The sequence below is a fragment of the Hesperophylax consimilis genome, chromosome 26 (genome assembly GCF_061612785.1).
Source record: "Hesperophylax consimilis isolate HC1 chromosome 26, BYU_Hcon_1.0, whole genome shotgun sequence".
Lineage (NCBI taxonomy): Eukaryota > Metazoa > Arthropoda > Insecta > Trichoptera > Limnephilidae > Hesperophylax > Hesperophylax consimilis.
In genome coordinates, this window is record NC_142861.1 from 25451170 (window position 1) to 25474177 (window position 23008).

At 35.1% G+C, this 23008-nt stretch overlaps 1 protein-coding gene across 1 annotated transcript in view; it reads right to left on the reverse strand.

Annotated features, from left to right (window-relative positions):
- The window catches only part of Nlg3 (Neuroligin 3), a 725436-nt gene that overhangs the window by 36029 nt on the left and 666399 nt on the right, over window positions 1–23008 (reverse strand). Inside the window, exon 9 of the mRNA XM_089647690.1 lies at window positions 135–273. Within this exon, the coding sequence (XP_089503816.1) occupies window positions 135–273 (139 nt within the window). The remainder of the gene's footprint in view (window positions 1–134; window positions 274–23008) is intronic.

Consider the following 23008-nt stretch of genomic DNA (forward strand, 5'->3'; position numbering starts at 1 on the left):
CTTCCTACGCATTTCTTTCATATGATCAATTTAGTGTTAGAAAATTTTCGAGATTGGGAATAATGCGATTTCACCGGCTCCTTTTTGTGAGTCTGTTGCGTGAATCACAACAAATTTTATAATATCTAGCTTACCTGTGGATAGTCTCCAAACTTGGTCTGGTAGTCGAAGACATAGAGGTAAGAGTTCCTCCTGAGCGCTGAGTGCAGGTCGGCTGTGTGCACCACTGGGGCGACAACCTGGGCGTCGCTCAACGCTTCAAGGGTCTCGTCTCTGTAAGAAAGGAGGTAAAGCAGTGGTTATTGAAATGTTTGGAGAAGCCGACAGGGTATGAAAACGCCAAATAGAAGGATGTGTCAATGCTTTTTGTCCGTTTTCAACAGTTTTTGATTTTTTTTACAATTTTGATGCAATTTGTCAGTTTTTAACCGTTAGAGACTTTAAAAAAGTGATTTACTGAAATTCTTTCTCGAACAGATTAACAATTTTATTGGTCTGTCTGGGACCTATGAGTCAAAAAGTCATGTGTAAATTGGTAAGAACAGTTTTTTTCAATCGATATTGATCACACTATCGACATTATTCGTTTCCAATAAGTACATAACCTTTGCCATTTTTATTATCTATGAAAATCATCTTGTACAAAACACTTCATAAATATATATTTTTTTTACATCAACTACACACTAGAGGCTCTAAGGAAAAATCTTTCAGGGCCTATCTCATCTTCGGGGATGCTGTGCGGACGGTCTATTTAGGGAAAGGAAGGAGAGAAAGTTCTGGGAAGGAGAAAAAAGTATGAGGGTTGGGTAGGAATCTTCGGGTGAATGTGTCCAGGAGTGACGGACGTATGAATCCATCCCTCCCATTGTGGCGCAAGACGATAGGTTGAGAGAGTCCGGCTCAAAAGGTTTCCCTCAACCCGTCTCTTCCGATCCGACCCGCCAGTCAGTGGGTGGACAAACGCATCCGCTGCCAAGACCTAAACAAATCTTACCCCCATGAACTCAGGCACCCCTGCTAAGTCACCAAATGTAGTGCTACACATGGGGTGACCTATGGTATGGGTGTTGGGTCTCTAATAAATGGTTTCCGGTGCGACGGTACCCATACCCGCCTCCCAAATTTAAATTGTCATGTTGTACGTTTTTTTCTAACCATCAAAGTAAATACATACGTAATGTCGTAATAAAAAAAAATATTCTTCCATATTAACCAACGACTGAATCCTGAAATTTACCAAACAATTTTACCACTAACTTCATTGTAACAAGTGAGTTTTAAAATAAAAAAGCTTAAAAAAATATTTCCTTACGTGAAAATCCGTTAAACGAAAGTGTACCCTCAACGTTAAATAATGCTATAAAGACACACAAGAGAAAAATAAACATACATTAAATTAAGAAAGCTTTCTTTAAATCTTTTCATTCTATCTAGCGAAATCTAAATATTTCACAGAAGAGCTGTTCAAGTTGCTTCGGGAATGCCCGACGGGCAACAATCGGGCGTATTATTAACTTTTTTATTTTTTTTTGTAGTTTTACAAATTTATCGTTTTTACAATATAAAATGGAAAAGTAGATTTAATATGTCTCGACGCCAACTGTTGGGAAATTCAGCACTAACAAAGCCTGTCCAACAAAAATAAAGTTGTTTGTTTACCATGTGAAAACATGCAATAAGCAATGATTGTTGAATGAAATACTAGTACATATTGAATTATTTGGCGGGTTGGGAATAATCTGTCGTAGCTTAGTGGTCTAGAAGACTTGATCGGCAATCAGAAGGGTGCGGGATCAATTCCCGTCAGAGGCATTTATAGCAGCATATATTTATATTATTTATGGGGGCATATTTCTCGAGTATAAACTCTGGAGACATTTTATTTCATATGGGTATGTCAGACGAATAATTATTTCTTATAATAATTTTTTATCCTTTTTTTATGAAAGTTTATGATTAAAAATAATATAAAATGCATTTGGCAAAAGTCAGAATTTTACAAACTTAATCTCGTTACAAATAGAAAATTAGTGAACAGAAAATTATTAATTACTAGTTCAGACTCAATAGAACCTCTTTTAAATGCTTGGAAAACATTGGCTAAAGAAGGAAAAAGCGCAAGATAGTGTAATAACTCAAAAAGTAACCACGGCGATAAGAACTTGATTGAATAATATGTGTATTTAAAGATTTAGAAGGTTTTTTTTACGACAACATTAAAATGTTGGCTTTAACAAACATGTACATAATAACTCATTGGAACAGTAATCAAAACTAAACTTATGTAGAACCAATGCATAAGAAAATTATAATTATAACCTTTATTGTAATTGTTGCTGAGATATGTTATTATAGCCTTCTTGCAACTATATTCGGTGCAGTTGAACACATCTACAATTTCTGCGAAAGCTTTGTCTACTGCATGCAATCTAGATAAATCTAGTATCTAAATCAGTCTTCATATTATATTTGGAATGATAAAGATTTTTAGATCGAGTAGTTCTAGTTGATATGTTGAAGGTGATTAGACTCAATAAATCAGGGCTGTCTACAATTTCATTAAGAATTTAAAAATAAAAGTCAAGTCGGAAACAAGTCTTCTATCTGAGATTTTAAATTTATTTAATTCTTTCATCAAGTCGTTGTTATTTATAGTTTCTATTGGTAGAAACTATATAGGTATTATACTCGAGTATAAAATATAGTTGTAAGAAAATCAACATATGAAAATAAATAAATAGCCAATGCAAAACGCAAAATGTACACACATTTGCTTAAATACGAGATATGTCAATTTACTCAATCGGCAGGCTAGTTTCTAAATTATAGAAGAACAAACTGATATAATATAATTAATATTAAGACACGGGACGAGAAATGCGAAACAAATTAGATTTCACACCAGGAAGAAATCAAGTACCCAGAAATCTATTATGGCGTTGAAGTTATTCCACTCCTGAGTGGAATGACTTTTGAAGTTTGGCGTACGCAAGTATGCACCTTCGACAAAACTCAAGAATAAGATCGTCAACCAATGAATGTACTTTCGACGGCGATTGCGAGCGGCCTGGCTTGGAAAATCGATACTCTGGCCATCCAACTTTACAACCAAATCCCAAATGAAATTACTGAGATAGGAAATATCATGACACAAAAGGTATTAAGAAAGCATGTTTATCTCAAATATTGATGTTTTGTTTATGATATACTATATGATAGTTTTGTACACGATCGATAATTTGGACCCTAACCTGCTGTCGATACATATATTTTTATTTATTTTTTCAACGAATTTTGTATTTGTTTAAGCTATATCATCCAAAAATACGTACAACCAAAAATTTTAACTTTTACACCCCTTAAATATTTTTGAATTTCTATAGGAACGTTGTAAGAAAAGTTGTGTAAGCTTTATCTATTGACAAAATACGGTTAACAAAAAATATTGTTCACCAAATTGCGTTACATTAAATTGACATTTACCTCATTTATAACATTAATTTTTATTCAATTTCGATTGAGAATTTTTATTTTATTTATTACACCTGAATATGAGATGAATAATAAATGATATACAAAATGTAAATCGAAAGAGTTTTCTATGAATCGTATTTGTACGGAAATTTGTCACATGTGTAGAATCTGCTGAAATGATCTATATCAAATGAAACGTCAAAACAATATCTACAATGGATGTGACTTGTGCATGTATTCTATGTGCGTCAAATACATAAAATATCCGACAAAAGATAAAATGCGGTCTACATAAAGTGAGTTCTATATAAAATAGGTCTACACAGGCAGTATGTGGCAGAACAACGTCTGCCGAGTGTAAATATATTTCTAAATATTATAAAGTAACCCACTAGCATAAATATAGTTCTAAAATTATTAGCACCCACGACGAATTCAGCAAACTTAAGAATAATAAATATATTTATTTATTTATTTATGTCTATTCTTGAATACACATTTTACAAATGATTACAGTGGTTTATATTGTAGTACAGAGAAAGAAGTACAGAAAACAGGCATAAAAAATAAAGAACATAGGTTGATATGAGTAAAGCTGTGTGTGGGTGATATTGTATGTAACGTGAACACCGCACTACGAGAACCTTTGCTGAGGTGTTAACATGTTTATGATTAAGTGTGACAGGTATTTATGTGTTGTTGTAGAAAGTTAATTTTTTTTTGCACAGACATATATTGAAACATGAAAACACACATTTATATGTGAGTGTATGTATTTTTGGATAATTCTTGAAGAACGTGTATAGTATTTAATTTTACTTATTATATTTTTGTTATGAATATCTTGATTTTTTATCCAGGCTACGATATGTTTTTTGAGAAAGTTTGTAGATGTATTTGTAGTCATTAATTGTTTCAAAGTAATGGGCGTACTGTCAAAAAGTTTGGTTGCGTAGTATCGAAATTGTCTTTGTCCGTGTGTGGTGTGTGATATCGGAATGTTCAGTGTTTTATTTGTTGAGGACCTGGTTTTTACTATGGCTTTTGGTTGATTTTTAATGTGAAGATTATTATGGATGAGCAGTAGGAGAGCAGTTTTGGCGTAAAGTTGTCGTATTTACATGACGTCTAGTGTTTTGAAGATTTTGTTTTGTTTATATGTAATAATAGATTAACTGTTTTCTTTATATGTTTCCTCTGGTACGTCGTTAAGCATTTCATTTTATTAAATAAATTTTTGTCGAGTATAAATATTAAAAGGCTGAATTTCAGGAAAGTTTACAATTCTTTATTCATTCCACTACGTACAGACTACGACTATAGGTTCAACGCTGTCGTTTATGCGGCGGTTCCTCGTAGACTTCTACGGTTATTCGAGCACCGTCTACGGTTATTGAGCCATTTTGCCGTAAACCATTTGGTTCCCCGGCACCTTTGCATCAAGCTAGTACCTATCCCACTACCAACCAGCGTAGGGAGTCAAGTGCTATGGTTCAGACTGGTTTCTTTAGTATTATAGTATTCCAGAAAATTGCAGCAGTAGTGAAAATGGGGTAGAAAAATACGACAAGCTTTTTATGAGTTTTCATAACTTTGTTCTAATAAAAATTTCTGGTACTATTTTCATGTTGTATGAAATAAACTTTTGATAGATTTATACGTTATATATTTGAGCGAAATAACATTTTTTAATAATCTTTTATAATAATTTCGATGAGAATAAATTAAACTCAACTGAATTAAGTTAAATTCCGCACAGGAAGACCTGAGGAAAATAATTTCCTTGCCTCTGTCATCTCTGAGGATGCTGTGTGGAGGGTTTTTTTGAGGAGAGGAAAGAGTGAATACGGGGCTAGAAGAGACCCATGTTGTAGGAGGGAGGAAACACAGATGCCGGTAAATCGTTCCACAGCCGAGCTGTCGAACTCAAGAACGAATCGTAGAAGCGATTCGTTCTCATGAGACAAACGTCAACAGTAAACATAATATGTTGGGCGCCCGTTTGTCGTATTTCCCGATCATGCACCGGTGCTGAAGGGATCACAATCTTCCACTTTAATACCTGTGGAACACGTGACAATTCGGTTGTTAAGATAAGGGAGTCTATTATATTCCTAGAACCAACGTACCGTTATCAGATTATTGTCATCAGCGCCCTTAGGATGTTTTTCACTAAAACGGGGCGACACAAATCAGCCGAATATTATGAATTATTACAGATGTGTCAAGTAAAATAAAACTATCACAGGCCTTGGTAAGGTTAGTGCTATTTCATTAAGAATCTCTTAAAATTATTCGTAATCCGGTTTAAAACGGGATTGCAGGCCTTAAACAATGATTCAATAGGTTTCCTGAAAATTTTTTAAATAAAATTAAATTATATTTTGAATAAAATTATTTGTAATTTACTTTTAAAAAAGTAAATTACAAATATATTATCAGGATGTCGGAACACGTGTTCAAGAACCTAATATTGTAGCATATCGTTATTTAATATTTTCAAGGCAAACTCGCGTTCATGAACACGTGTCCCGACATATTAGGAATTTACTAAAAGTTTATCAGGAAACGGTCTGCAATCTCGTTTTTAAATTGAAGAGATTCGCAATACTCATTTTTCTCCGTGTACATTACTAAATATATTAATTTCGGTTATCTGTGCGTCAGTCCTGCATGGAATCTGGTTTGATGAACTCAAATTTGCTTTGAATTTAAGTGTCATTTTCAAAATAAGAACTGATTGAATCTGTACCTACCTGGAACGTGATATTTTTTTTTTTAAATATTTTAATTGCTGTTTCAAAATTGGAACTGATTTTTCGAGAATTCAGACTAGCCCTTGATTTTTCACTACTGCGGTAGTCATAAATAAATTCATTAAAAAGCGTTCAATCCATAGACATATGAATATTAGTAGACCTGCCCTAAGTGATTAAAAGCGTATTATCCCCACTCCCCATACCGGTTCCATTGGAGCCGGCTGGGCTCGCGTATGGCCTCAAGTGAAATTTGAAAACGTGACGTCATCATTCTTGTGCGAACTATGGTCGAGGCATCATCGGTTCATTTTAGGAAATAACACGGCAAAATGTTTATTTGTACTATGAAAACTTGTAAAAATAGATGTGAAAAAGAGAATAAACCCAATTGTCGTATTACATTCCATATATAAGCATTATTTTACTTTATTTTAAGCATATTCACATCGTATAATATAGATCAGTTTTAGAAACATATACTATCACATCGAGAAACGTCTGGACGCGAAACACAAAGCTGGTTGGTTGCTGGGAAGTAAATTATGAACATTTATAAAAGTATCTTAACTAAATACTTAAACGAAATATTCGACTCTGAAAATAAAACCGAATTTTTTTGCCGAATTTGGACTTCGCAAATTTGTTCATAACGTGGCGAGTAATTTGCGCTCCCATGTAAAAATGTCTATTCATTCAAAAGCAGATTTTACTTTTAAGAAGTAAATGGTGATATTATAATGCGAGATGCCTATTTACTGTCAGATTGATTTATTGACGAATCACAGTCAGCCTTACGCCCTTCGTTCTTCAACAGTTGATTTTACCCCTCGCCATTATCTTCTCATCTATTAATTCCTATGTCTGTGGTTCAATCCTTTAAAAAAAAAAAAAATTACAAATTTTACCAAAACAAGAAATATATATATTTTTTTAAATAAATATTTTATTTATTTAGGAAACCACTTTCTTCAAATATGTTTTTGTTCATGGTTTCATGCGGAGTCCCTCTCTCGACAAAGATATTTGTCTCATCAACTCGTATGTGAGATGAAATCTCACATGGTACAAAGAATCCGCTAAACGAAACAGTCATAAAAAATCTGTCAAATAAAGCCAGAACCGTTCTTCTCCCAGAAAGTCTTCCGAACACAATGTCAAAATAGACCGTATTACATGATATCATATCTCCGGACCCATTCCGTCGTACAAGTCGGAAGTTTTCGTGATTACTTGCTTTGTGCTCGTGAGATACAACGTAATACGTGCTGCCTACATTGTATGGCCTTCTGAATGTATTCACTTATTGTGGGTTTGTGTTATGTTGTGTCTCCCCATCAATTTCACACATTTTCATAATCGTGAGGCGTAGGACGATGTGTGAAATGTGAACAGTACTTTGGGCTAAGAACCTTTTTCTTCCCCGTTTGAATTGTATGCGAGATGTTTGTTCTTTGTTGTCAAATTTACAAAAAAGGTGTGTCTTTTGTGTGGTGTTTGAATCGACTCGTGTAAATATTGTAGGGAGGTAAATGAAGTATGCGAAATGAGATAAACGCGTTGAATGTTCAACAAAAAAAACCTCGACGCATTGAATGACAAGACTTCATGAAAAAATGTATACAATATGTTTGTCGAGGCTTTCAGACAGCTGTAGGATTACTTTGGATATAATATTATGACGAAAGCAGATGTTGAATTAAAATGAATTAAAAATAGTTTTATGCGATATAAGATGTATAAAATGTGAATGTAGGTTGGGGTATTTCTAACTGCAATGACCATCAAATAGTCGATCAGTACGATTAATGATATTTGAAATTTAGAAGATTCCCGTTGAACGCGCTATGCACAATGACACCAAATGTTAGAGTAGAGAGGCCGACATAAAACTGATCTTACCCTGTGCGTCATGCAATATTTTTTCTCTAATTTCTCTGTTTATTCGCTATACATTTGCAGGCCATATAGGCATTCCATTATTTATCTTATGTTCTCCATATCCGATTATCCCGTACAACAGACCCTATTATTTCTACAGCAACCTTCTTCTTCCAATTCCATTCCTAACTGCCATACAGCAGTTACAAGTAGCTTAGCTTTCATTGACAGTTTGCAGTGGTTACCTACTGCATTCAGTCCTTCGTTATGTGTTTTGCCTGCATTCACAGTCCGTCAATATCCTTATCAGTCTTTCCGTCTCTTGTGAACATGTAAAGCATACGGCCTGAATACTTTGCTCGATGGAATAACATTTTCCAACTGCAATCCGCGGTGTTTTCATATGCTGTCCTTCCAATACTATGATTAAGTTTGTTGTTGTGTACTCATGTCCGCATAAGTTACTACTGCAATCACGAAACCCGCGTTGCCACCAATAGTCGTTTAATTCTTAAAACGTTAAAACAAAAATGCACTCATAACCTCAGCGACAACTAAACAGTAGCTCTTGATGTAATTTTTGATGAGAAGCATTTTTGGGTGCGCTTAGGGGTGTGATGGGGGTAAACCGACTCGTAGCAAAATTTGACAAGAAGGGACTACGCTCTTGCACGGAACGACGCTTCGGCCAGCGTTGTGACTCGTCGGTTCTTTCCGCCCGGCTGCCAAAACTCTGTGCGGTATATTTGCTTTTTTTCTCACTAAAATTGGCAATGGACCTAATTTAAATTATGATTATGATTTTTTACATTTACCAATATTTTCCGCTTACATTTTAATAATAATAAATAAAATTATTTAACCGTCGAAAGTTTATATTTTCATTATCACTTTCTTCAATATAAACCAATTTCGGTGTGATCACATCTGCCTGGCGTCATGTGATTTATTTCCTGTCATTGTTTATTGACTGTTTTGTTTCTAGCATTTCGGAAAATGTCTGACGCAAGTGACGCCATGTTTAAAGTCATGGCATCCTCAACTGAGGTATGAAGTGAGTCTCGGGGAAGTGGGGAGGGGAAAGATGTGAGAATACGAAGGTATGAAAGTATCTGGATATTGAGATCTAACCACCAAACACGGCTAAAGCCTCGGGAGCAAAGTTTCGATTATGAATGGTAGTTCAGTTGATTTCATCAAGGTGATGCTCAAATAATCAACTCCATGATTTCGGTTGAAAGTTGATGCCAAGATATTATCACTTAAATTAAAACAGACTTTTTATGCTAGTCCTTCAAAACTCAACTCACTTAACCTGAATTCCATTTCGTGTGACTTTTGCAGTGTTAGAGCAACATGAAAATCTAAATTGCGCAAAAGTTGCGCTAGGGAGAGACGCGACTACGTGTTTAGATAGCGCTCTCTCGCTCGCGCGAAGCTAGTGCTTGGTTCACACGCTCCACATACGGCGAAGAAATTAAATATTCGGAAGAATTTTCCGGAACTGGGACAAGTAGGTACTATTATAGTGGGAAAGTAGGGTTCCCGGGGGAAATTTTTCCAAGAAATTTCCTCAAATATTATATATATTTATGCACAATATTTTTTTTAACACCTTAAAATTGGTACGTGCTCATTTTAACATGCAAACTACCCAGAAGGTAGTCATTTTCAAGATTTTCTGGCGGTGTACACTTTTTTATTTACCTGCCTTATAAAAATAATGCGTTTTGTGAATAACTTGAAGAAAATACACAACTTCCCTTATTCTTTTGGATACTAGGAAACTTTAACTCAAAAAATAGAAATGTAGAAATGAGATCCCTGCGAAGTAAAACACATAGTTTTGGCTTGAAGGGCGAATGAAGAAAGGAGTGTAAGGAGAGTATATGACAAGAGATTTTCGAATGGAAGAAGAAGTCGGGAACGCCTGAGGAAGACACGGCACTATCAAGTGAATGAGACTTGAGCCGGGTCATGTGAAGAGTCAGAATAATATAGTAGTATGTATGAGAAGATATTTACACAAGAATGTGAATGAGGCAAGTAGTGTGTGATAAGACTGAGTTGCTTGGCGGTCCGTCCTCTTTGCTTACCCCTGCGGGAAAAACGGCGTGGTTGTTAGTTAGTTAAGCCAAAAAATACTAGCATATTTCAAGAAACACAGAAATCAAATATTTTACAATGCTCTAAATGCTCGCAATACTAGATACAAAATGCATAATCGCTTACCAATACAACATATGGCCAAAGAAAGTTTAGCTTCTGAATTTCAAATAGGCTTAACAATTGAATTTAGGAGCCACCTCTGGGCTGGAGACCCATAATACTTAATAAGACTACTTGGTTCTGTGCAAAGGAGGGCGGCACGTCTGATTTCCAATCCATTGTTAACAGACCGACTGCCAAATGCACAGACTCAATGTGGGCATGCGGATTCTGTTCTACAGGTATTTTAATGAAGCCTGGAGCATTGATCCCCGGTGCACTGGTGCAACGGTGCACGTGCGTGAAATTCGACGTACACGAGCGGAACACCCGTTAACAGTTGATGTTCGTAAGAACAGGCATTTACAACGGGAAATTTATTATTATTATTTCTTTAATGTTAAACTAATGTTTACAAAACAAGGTTTTTTATGCACGGCACAAATGGTAAAAAAATATTATAAGCAATATTTACTCTCCTGAAATAATAATATTTCAAGTAAAATATTTCACAAACAAATGTAGATATAATATGTCTCGACGCCATTTAGTGGGAAATTCAGCACTAACAAAGCCTTTCTTACAAAAATTAAGTTAGTTGTTAACAGGTGAAAAAATATACTAAGCAATTATTTGCTGGGTTGGGAATAAGCCGAGGTAGCTTAGTGGTTCAGAGCACCTGACCGGCAATCAGAAGGTGCGGGTTTAATTCCCGTTGGCGGCATTTATTTTTACTCCGTAGACATTTGTAATTTTTATGGATATTTCAGGCGATTAATTATTGCTTATAATAATTTATTAAAAACATTTTATTGTGTATTTATATTTACTTTTTTTTATCCGTATTAATAAATTTTGATACGTAAATGTAATGGAGATCATTACCTCTATTTTTTCAATAACAAATAACAAAAGATTTAATTCAGGGCTGTTTATAAGGGAATTAAATATTTTAAAAAGAAAAATCACATCAGATACCTACCAATCTAATTGAAATTATACCTTTAATTTTGATCGCTCGTGTGGAGTTCAACATCAACTTTTATGTTCAGGACAACAACGCAATATGTCTATTGCGTTGTTGTCCTGAACTATCATTTCATATCTGGTAGCTACGTCAGTTCTGCGTCTGCCAACTTCTGCTTATGAGAGAACCGGCTCTCGAACAATCGCAGTCAGGAACAACACGGTGCTGGGGAAAGTTTGTTGAGAGCTCAAGCGACTGAGCAGTGAGAAGCAAATACAATACTGGGACGCGGCTGAAGCCTGGAGCCAGGAAGAGTTGGCATCGCATCGTGCATTATTTACTGAGAATGACTTTCGTGTTTTAGAAGCAGATTATGTCGGCATCTAACTGCATAAGCTGATGACTTCGCTCGCATTTACAATACGACATTTATATAGTATCTAAAGGATGTCACAACAAGAGTGCCAAATTCAAATTATAAAGTCGGCGGCTCTAAAAACTTTAAATTATGTTTGTGTCTTCTGTTAACTGTTAACCTTACGATTAGTAAATGTGGAACGCTTTACAAAATAACAGCGCGTAATTATTGTTATCTCATCATAGACATGGAGAAAGTTTGTTTGTGTACAAATCCCGGCGTGCGCAAGAAAATTATATTTGATTGGTTTGTCTTATTTCACAATTAACTCATTTAAAAAATAAAAGTACGCGGCAAGTTCCACAGCGGAATATACTCTCAGTCAGAGGCGACTCTAGGAATCCAGGGGTGGTAGGTCATGGTAGGTAGGTACGTCATGAGTCCGCGACTCAAAATAGATATTATGTTAATAAAGTAAATTGGAAATAACGATACAAAACATTACTTATGCCAAATTATTTCTTTTTTATTTATTTCTTCGGTACTTTATTTTTACTCAGACGAAAGACATTGTGCCATGTCGTTTATTCTTAGACGCGCATAGGAACATAAGATAACAAAACGGAAGACATTCTCTAAACTGACCCAGCGAATAGTATTCACTTGTGAATGAAAGCTTCTATTAGACAGCTCGCAGCCCTGCTATTTTGCGGTACATTTCAAGTAAATTATGATGAATAAGACCAGTTTTTTTGATGCACATAATTTATTATTATTGTTATAATTTTGGGGGTCAAAACTAATTGACCTAATGGAAAAACCGCCCCTGCCCTCAATATGGCTCTGGTTAGATGCAGTGGCGGCCGGTGGTCAAAATATGTGGGGGTTCACCGGATTACAACATTAAGTCATAAAATAAATTAAATAAAGGTACATACCTATTTATAAAGAAGTTCTATTCTCTGTTCATTTTGTTTAGCAAAGACCTCTATCAATGCTTAACACTGATAGTGCGTTCAGTCTGTCCTGGCTCAACGTGTTAAAAGATTTTATTCTTTTTAACGTTGAGAAACATCTTTAGCTTTCAACTGAGGTCATTCCAAAGGTCACGAATGGTGCACAAAAGTTTTAGTAATTTCACAGTCTCGGGAAAGTCTTCTAATAAACAAGTACTATAAAAAAGTTGTAAAATTGATAAAGCGCCGTTAGCTTTTGAAAAATCGTCGCGGGCGTAAATTGCACAGAGTTTACCTTTTAGGTACTGAACTTTATTTAGGAAGTCATACGTTTTAAGCGTCACATTGAAATCATGTTCTGGGAAATTTGACCTGTATCGATTTTTATTAAATAGCTCATTATGGTGTTTACCTTAGGCACGGTAGCCTGAATCCAATTGCATTCTGATGTCAACTTTTCCTAAAACCTTTAAGCTCAAAACTTTTTGTAAATGTAAATGATAAGAATTATGTTTTTTGATTTTTTCAGAAAGGTGAGTTACATCAGTAACACCGCTGATTGTCCAAACTGAATCAACATCGTAAATTAAACACGTAAAACAAAATAAACTATTCAATTGATCACATGCACAGAGCTACAAGCTTTGTTATACATTGTTTTGTTAAATGATCGAGTAAACTTCTTCGATCCAGATTTGCACTCTTATTTTATTATCAGTTCAGGTTTTAGGTGGACCGGCATTTTTTATTATCACTTTGTTTTCAAAACTCGACCTATTATTCTTAATGTATTCCATATTCAAACTCATTCTTAATTTATACGTTGAACAAACACAAAAGTAATCATAAATTAGTATAACATGCAATTGATATGCCTTATTAATAATTGATATACAAGATCGATATAACCTGCAATTAAACTTCAAAACTTTCTCAGAGTAAGAAAAGTTTTAAATTCAAGAGACAATGCCTGGCAACGGCGAGTACTGACTGAACTGATAATAAGTAATCTGACCATCACTCATCTCTTAATGACAAGTTTTATCCTGTATGCTTGTATCGAAGAAGCGTAACATTCGCTGAAAAATAGCAGATGGTAAATTGAAACAACGATATCGACAATAATATCAAACATACGCGTTTTAGTTTAACTTTCTACTGAATAAACCGTTCCTTCTGATGTGGTGGTAAAACTCCGAACGCCGTTCTTGATATGGTATTATTTGCAAAGAATAGTATGTAATGGTATGGACCCACGCTTTCGACTGTTCCACAGAATATGCGACAAAGCAGTTAAATTTTGGATCGCAATCGAAAACGAACTGCTACGAACATAGGCACAAGTCAAAGTCGGTCTGCAAGTTAAGCGCGCTTAATAAGTAGGTACCTTTTGAATGAGATATTATAACCGAACCGAGTTTCGTATTGTGATTAGCCATGTCGGAAATTTTGTTGGTTGTTCGGCGCTCGGGAGCACATATTAGCTGGCCGCCACTGGTTAGATGTAAGTCCACAAATTAGAATTGAAACGCGGCTTGACATGCAACGAATGTTTTAGCCAGGTAGTTTCTCACCTCCTTCTCCTTCTCACAACCTTCAGCCTCATAACATACCCCAAACGGGGATGCCATAGTCTCACTGGCTCCAGGTGGTTGGGTTTTTGAGTAAAGGAAGGTGTTAATATGGTTCTTGATGAGACCCAGTTGTAGGAAGGTAACACAGAGGCCGGCAGATCGTTCCACAGCCAAACTGTTGAACTCAAGAACGGGAATAGAAACGACTCGTACTCGTGTGACAAATTTAATGTCATCCGTATTCAAGTGCTGGGCAAGCGTTAGGAGTGTTTTGTTAGTTCTTCGAAGCATCTTATATTGAAGATCGAAAGAACAACCAATAATTAAAAATTCTCTTAACTTAAAATGGTATGTTGATTTTGAGTTCTTGGGTCAGTTGTATCTTTCAGCCATGCAGATTAAGGACTTATTGCCAAGAATTACACCAATTTTTTTTTGAAATATATTGGACACATTTGGATCATCATATGGACTATAAATAAAAATAAGGAATACTAATGAGTTTGTTTCAGCAAAACTTTCTTCATATTCTCATTATTGACGGCCTCCGTGGTCGAGGGGTAAGGCTCTTGACTAGCAAGCCGAAAGTCGGGGGTTCAAATCCCGGCGTGCGCAAGTAAATTATATTTGAATTATTCGTGTTATTTCACAACATATCCGTTTAAAATAATATATGGTATATTTGCAGCTCGTTCCAGAGTGGAAGATACTCTCAGTATCGCCCTGGTGTAAGACCACCATTCAGAATTGAAAAGTTGCTTAAAATGGCTTTAGCCATGTTTGGTGTCCAGATGTGAATAGCCATTTACTACCCCGCCTTCCTCTTCCTCATCTCCTTCCCCTCCCTACTACCTTCAGCCTCACAACATACCCCAATTGGGGATGCTCCAGACGGTTGGGAGTAGTTGGGACTCTTGTGCAGAATTCATATAAAAAGGTAAGTTAAATTTTAGAGCATTTCAGTGTTTGCTAAATAAATTAAGTTTTTTGACGTGTTTAATGCATAGAATGTGTAATTCTTTTCACATACTATGCATTAAATTTCATCTATGTGTAATTTCATCCGAGTGTAATTATGACAGATCAATATTAAATTTATTTTCCGTTTAAGGCAGAATTTCAGAACGTACCTATTTGTTTAATTTCACAGGTTAGGAAAAAAGAGCTTAATTCGGACCCAAACACTTTTATCAGTACGCAGTGCATAATAAGTACAATATAAGTAAGGGGCATAACTGTGGTTAAAAGATGGTTAAACAATAATACACTAACAATGAATGTGACCAAAACTAAATACATTGAATTTAGTATTAATCCTTCCTTAAGAAACCCAGAAAATCAAATTAAAATATGTGCTTGCAACCTGACAAATACGATAATATGTGATTGCCCTTATTTAGAACAGGTAACTAAAATTAAATACTTAGGTATTATTTTTGACAGCAATTTAAAGTGGAAACAACATATAACCACTACAGCAAACAAACTTAGAAAATTCATTTACTTTTTTAGACAAACTCGCAACTTTCTCAACCTAAGCCAGCTCAAAACAATCTACTATGCACTTTGTCAATCTTTAATAGAATATGGTATCATAGCATGGGGAGGAGCAAACGCTGCCGCCATTGATCCAATATCTAAAGCTCAGAAACTTGTAATAAAGATTATCCTCAAACTACCAATCACAAGCAGTTCGGATGAAATCTTTAGGAAAATCTGTGTTATGGACATTAGGCAACTTTATGTTAAAAACATACTAACATACCTCTTCAAACACAAAACTACTTTTGACAATATCCAAACTGCTCGTGATACTAGAACCAAAGGACATAATTTCTTACAAATCCCTTTCGCTAAAACAACTTTTGGCCAGAGAAATTTTAGATATTTTGCAACAAGGCTATATAATGCTCTCCCACTAGCCATTAGACTGAACGAATTTTTTTTGAAATATAAAACAGACATCAAGTCTTGGATCATCAGCCAAGACAGATCCATGATCAAAAATTTTATAAAAATCCCTACATAAGTATGTACTCCAACTAGATGCTGATTAACAAATTTATCATTTATTATTATTATTTATTATTTTGTATCTTTTTCACAATGTCATTTAATGTAATGAAATATTTTATGTATCAAAAAATATGTAAACATTAATTCATGTATCAAATACGTCTGTCTCGACACAGGTTTATCCTAGTGAGACAGACTTCGAAAAAAAAACCTGTAAAAAAACTTTATATTGATAATAAAAAATAAAAAAAATAAAAATATGTATCAAAGGTATAGTATTTACGTAAGTTATTTCAGAAAAGTCTTAGATTTAAAAGGATAATAATCTGTTTTAAAAAAGTATGTATTAATGAGTTAATGATGAATCTAAGTAACTCTAGCGTAATGGTGTTTATTTATTTATTTATTTATTATTGGATAATTTGTATAGCGCCGCTTTTGTGAGATATCACCTCAGGGGCGCTTTACAGTTGATGCAGGTATTACAGAAAATATAAATATTACAAAAATAGAGTGAAGTTAAGTTAAGTAAAATGAAGTAAAGGAAAAGGTGACACGAAGATAGAAGATGGAGACTCTGCAGCAAGAATCCCAGGTGGTGAAGAAACTGGTCCAGCTGCTGCAGCGAAAGAGTCCACCGCGTCCACCAACAGTGCCAGCACAAGGTTCGTCATCCGTCCAGGTATGTGTCTGCTGCTAATAAAGCGCTGACACACTATCCTCTCACAGATACCAGACCTTGGCAGCACCGCTCTGACGTTCTACGAAGATAGAAGATGGAGACTCTGCAGCAAGAATCCTAAGTGGTGAAGGAACTGGACCAGCTGCTGCAGTAAGAGAGTCCACCGCGTCCAACAACAGCGTCCAGGTATGTATCTGCTGCTAATAAAGCGCTGACACCTCACATAGATAAGAGACCCTGGCAGCACCGCTGTGACGTTTGGCAAGTCCATCATTTATCTCCATGTAATCCTGTTCCTGGTAATTGTTGAAGTGGTGCATTCTGTCCGTAATAAAGCGACGGTTGGGTAATAAATTATTACCCTGGGCTTAGTAAAAAACTTGCCAGTGTCCAAGCTTGCCCAGTTTCCGAGAATTTTGTTGAAACATCTGGAGTGCATTTACCGGTCGCCGTTCGTTTCGAAAAACCAATATTTTTGAGCAAATTTCAGAATATTCACTTTAAAACACTGCACTCAAATGACATATTATAAAGTTCTAATAATTATTAAGTTTATTTTTATTTAAGTTCAAATGTTGATGGATTGATTTTAAAAATAATTTCAAAGGGATGTTGCCTCATTTCCCTTGAAAATACTAAAAAAAACACAAAGCGGTTGGAGGAAGCGTTAGGACGCGTCCTGCTGCCACGAAGGGGGTTTGAAAGAGAGAGTACGAATACAGTGTGTAATATAGTTGTGAATGAGGAATACTTGGAGCAGGTGGATGAGTTTGTATATTTGGGAAGTTTGTTTACGAGAGATGGGAAGGCTGGTAGAGATAAACGGAAAGAAGGTTAAATGCAGGTAACTCCATTAATAACGCGGTTGGCGTTAGCAAAAAAAAACTCCAAAGAAGCAAAACTAGCAGTCCACAATGGAGTGCTGGTACCTACCCTCATGTATGGCAGTGAGGCATGGAACTGGTAGAAGAAGGACGAAAACAGACCGAATGCTGTAGAAATGAGAGGCTTATCAGGAATGTGGAGATTTGCAAAGACTGCCATGCTTACATATGCAAGTGTAATGAATAAGATTAAGGAAGAGGATCCTTTGATTATTTAGAATTAACGGCACAAGTGGCATTTACATATATTATACTTATCGACAGTCGTAGTATAATATGAAAATAAAGGAAACATATAATTATTATGTTTTGGTAAACTAATGTTTTTTAAGACAAGATTTTTTTATGCATAGCACAAAGGGTAACAATTATTTTACAAGCAATAATTGTTCGCCTGAAACACTCATCCACATTGAAAAATCTCCTGAAAGGTTATATAAGTTAACAAGAAAAAATATTAAAATAAACAAAGAAGAAATTACAACCATGTTATGCAGTGATCTCATTAATATATACACTGCTAAAGTGATTATTCAGTACAGATTTATCTTTATAATATTTTTTGGGCTTGAATGAAGAAATGAGTGTAAGGAGAATATATACGGGAATATGAATGGTAGAAGATTTCGGGGAAGACGCCCGAGTAAGATAGCACGATCAAGTGAACTAGTTTCCTGAGTCGGGCCCTGTCAAGAGTCGGAATAACGGAAGAATATGTCTGAAAAGATGTAAGAATGTGAATAAGGCAAGGAGTGTGTTTCAATACCGAGTTGTTTGGTTATATCTACGCTGGAAAAACTCCATAATGGCTGCGAGGAAAACCGTTACTAAACCTTACTTTTCTGCGCATTGTCTTCGGTTTATGTCAATTCCTTTCCTTTACCGACCCAATGAGACGACGGGCTACCACTAAAAACATTCGCTTAGCGAGCTCTGCCATCTAGGTATATAGTTTTTTTTTTCTAGTTAATCTGCTCTAAATTTCACATCACAAACTGTTAAAGAAATACGAGATGTCAAAATACTTCTTCTTTTTTTTTTAATTGTGGCTGTGGAAGCAAAGATCACAATCTTGGTCAGACACAATTAAGATTTATTTTAAACTTCAAACTCGTTTTTTTTTATTTTCGAGATTATCATGTTGGCATCCACAATTTCAATTTCTCCAAAAAATTTTTTGATTGAACAATGCTTCCTAGTCGTTTTTGAATTACCTTTTAAGAGTAGGTTGAAACACAGGTGAGATTGGATATGAGACTAATGAGAATAGTTTATTTTAAAAATAAAACACCAAACTCTACTTAAAGGTTTAGTAAGACAAAAACACACTTTATTGTTATCAAGTTTAATTTGTCGAACTCCATTTTATTTTTATTTTTATTTTTATTTTTTTTATAGTGAATACCTCACAAGAGTCCCAACTGCTCCCGTCTGGAGCCAGTGAGACTATGGCATCCCCAATTGGGGGATGTTGTGAGGCTGAAGATAAGTGGGGAAGGGAAAGAGGAAGGTGGGGAAGTACCTGGCTATTCAGATCTAGTCACTAAACACGGCTAAAGCCATTTGGAGCAACGTTTCAATTCTGAATGGTGGTCTTACACCAGGGCGATACTTGTAGTATCTTCCACTCTGGAACGTGCCGCAAGTATACTATATATTATTTTAATTAATTAATTGTGAAATAACACAAATTAATCAAACAAAATTTATTTGCGCACGCCGGGTTCGAACCCGCGACCTTCGGAATGGCAGTCCAATGCGTTACCACTGGACTATTAGATATCTTCAATTTTGTTGTCATTCCATTTATAAAAAGTTCTGAGGGTTATTATTACGGGCGACAGCTGTTTCGCCTTCGGAAGGCATTAATAAACTGTCAAAAATGATACACGTAATAATAATTACTTAATTATAAATAAAAAATATTTTAAATTGAATTTTAACACCTTAAATAATCCTCTCAAATTGGATCAATTTTTAACATAATAATCAAAAAAATTAAATGAAAAAAAGTGTTCGGAAAAGGAGTGTAGAAAACCGTGAAAATCTGGGTAAGTACAAGAATTTTATAAATAATATGGAAAACAAAACGTTGTTTCTAGGGTGATACTAAATAAAACACTTTCAAGCCGCTTGTCACGATTACGACAAGCCGATATTATTCAGCAAGGAAGAAAACAGAAACTTAATAAAATTATGTCAAAGCTGGTTTCCGTGACGATGATTTCTGTTCGCTGAATTCCGTTAAGTCATCCGTAGAATTTAGAAAATACGCCTTTCTTTACTACGAATGATAACAAAATCATTTTATTTAAATGAAACATAACAATGGTAATGCGCTTTGACGCCGAAGAGAAGCGAAGTCTTGTTATGTTGGGTCGCTGATTTATTTGATGAAGAATCCCTTCCAAGCGAAAACTTTAATAAACTACATTTTGACTGAGAGATATGGCGGAGCAGCAAAGATTTAAACTTCAAAGAAATTTATGCAGTACACAGATTTGGGAACTTGGAAAATCGAGAATCTGGATTCATCTGAAGAAGTAATAGTTGGTTGTCAGATTTCTGGGATTGGTATAATTAGGATGTTGTGACTTTTCTGTAATAGTACTGACAAGCTAAATTTTAAATTCATAATGGTTCTTTGTAATTCTTCCCTTTATTCTACAGCATGACATGACAACCTGGCAATTAATTTTACCATTTTCATTGAAATTTGAATGAATTGAAATTAATTATTGACTTGAATAAATGCGACTCTGCGAGTTGACTCAGGATGCAGGGTTCATGCAATTTGTCCTGATATGAAATTCGAGAGGCGAATGTGTATGCATGAAAAAGTCGGGGACGCCAGAGGAAGACATGAGTCGATCAAATGAACGAAAAACTTGAATCGAGTCATGTCAAAAGTCAGAATAACCGAAGAGTGTGTGTGTATGAATGTAACTGAAGAATGAAGTGTGTGCCAAGATCGAGTTGTTGAGCAGTCAGTCCTCTCTGACTACAGTGAGATAGTTACGAGTAGTTAGTTAGTTAATTACCGCACAAAGAAGAAACATTAAAATTGGTGTGTTAACAAAGATTTTGACATTTTGTAGGACTTTTTAAAATGTTAACAAAAGATAATCCATTCAAATATCGCGATGTGCATAGAGAGTCTGCTATGATATTTCAGGTTTGTACCTATAAGATACTTAGTTATATACTCGATAAAAGTAGCATAAATTTAATCATTCTAAAATTTCTTACGGAGACTCCGAATGAAAAAGTTGAATCGACCATTCAGAGAAACATCTGTCAGTAATTTTTGGGTTTTGGAAAGAAATATCAATAATTGGCCGTTTCCGAGTTTTTGACAAAAGATACTGATTAAACACGCTGGTGATAAAAATTATAATTATTTTTATTTTTATTTTATCTAATTGTAAACCACTGTAATGTAAGAAATTAATTTGTGTAATCATTGTTTGAAACCTCACAAGAGTCCCAACTGCTCTGGAGCGAGTGAGATTCTGGCACCCCAAATTGGGGTATGTTGTGAGGCTAGGTAAGATAGCGGTGTCGGAAATGAGATGGGGAAGAGGAAGATGGGAAATCACCTGACTATTTAGATCCGGTCACCAAACACGACCAAAGCCATTTCAAGCAGCGTTTTTAAAAGTCTTACACTAGGGCGATTCTGAGAGTATCTTCCACTCTGGAACGTGCCGCAAATATACCACATATAATTTTTAATGAGTAATTTGTGAAATGAAACAAATTAATCAAATAAAATTTTACATTTATTGTAACATAAACTACATAGAAAATAAGAAACATAAAGTAATAAATATTATAAAGGGTAATGTGTGACATTCACATGCCCCTTGAATCTTTCAAGGCCTCCTCATAATTTTAACAAAAGCATTATTAGTACCCACTTTATTGAGTGGGTATGTAACTAACTAATTAACTAACTAACCATCACGCCGTTTCTCCGCAGGGGTAGGCAGAGAAGACGGATCGCCAAACAACTCGGTCTTGGCACACACTCCTTGCCTCATTCACATTCATACATCGTACAGAGTGGGTATGTAAACAAATATACTAAATATACCAAAGTGTAACTCTACATTTGGACAAAGAAGCTCTGAATTTCTAGCAGTAGAGGTATATAACAAAATCCCACTTGGTATCAAACAATTCAAAAGAAAAAATAACTAGATTAAGGACATTAAATCTTGGCTTAAGGAACTACCGGATAAAGAACTTACTAGCATGCTTAAAACATCGTCGTAGAAGTTTATGGAAATCCTTACCCAAAACATGTCGAATCATAGAAGTCGCTGAAAACTTCCAAAACCTAGTCCCCCTCAACACAGGATCTCCTAGTGAGGAGGACTACGGATATAATCAAAATCTCTTATACATATATATAAATATACATATTCGTGTAAAAATGTTAAAAAAAATATAGTTTTTTGAAAAAAAAAAGAAAATATATACATAAAACACCAACCGGTAATGGTTTAGCCTGAACCTTCCTCAGGGCTGTATAAATAAATAATAATATTTACTTCAAAAAGGAATATTAGATATTATTTATAAGAATTACTAAAACGACAACATAACTGAAAAAATCACAAGAGAACACTAATGGCCGCGAAGCAGTAAATACATAACTTATAGTTCACGATATAATTTGAAACTTGAAAAAGGCTTCCCTGTTGACAATTCACTTGAATATATATTTGCAATGTCACAAAGGCTACGACTTGAGAGTTTGAATCCTGTCGCAGCGTCCTTTGAATATGCAAGGTGCACGAACATCTTCGGAGATGCTGCGAGGTGAATACCTACTAATACAGACTGGTCCACATGTACATTTTAATATATTAAACATGCAGATGTAGAGGTAACTACTCATCTGAATAGTAAGTTTAATGGGTGTTCCGGTGTTACCGGGGAAGTTTCATCAGGGAATGTTTGAACATGTCGAAGATTTAAAAATGACATCTGCCCTGAAGACTAAAGATGGAGGTTGCCTGAAAGTCTGAAACGTTGGTACAAGGAAGTTCTTGTACATCTGTTTCATAATAGTGAATTATAGCATGAACAATTAGCTAAGTATTATGATAACAGATAATCTTTTTTTTTTTTACTTTATTTATTTTCCTTTCTTTACATATATTATACATAATAATAGACAGTAAATAATAACATAATATATATCACCAAAATTGTATACACAAGAAATGAAAACCCACTAA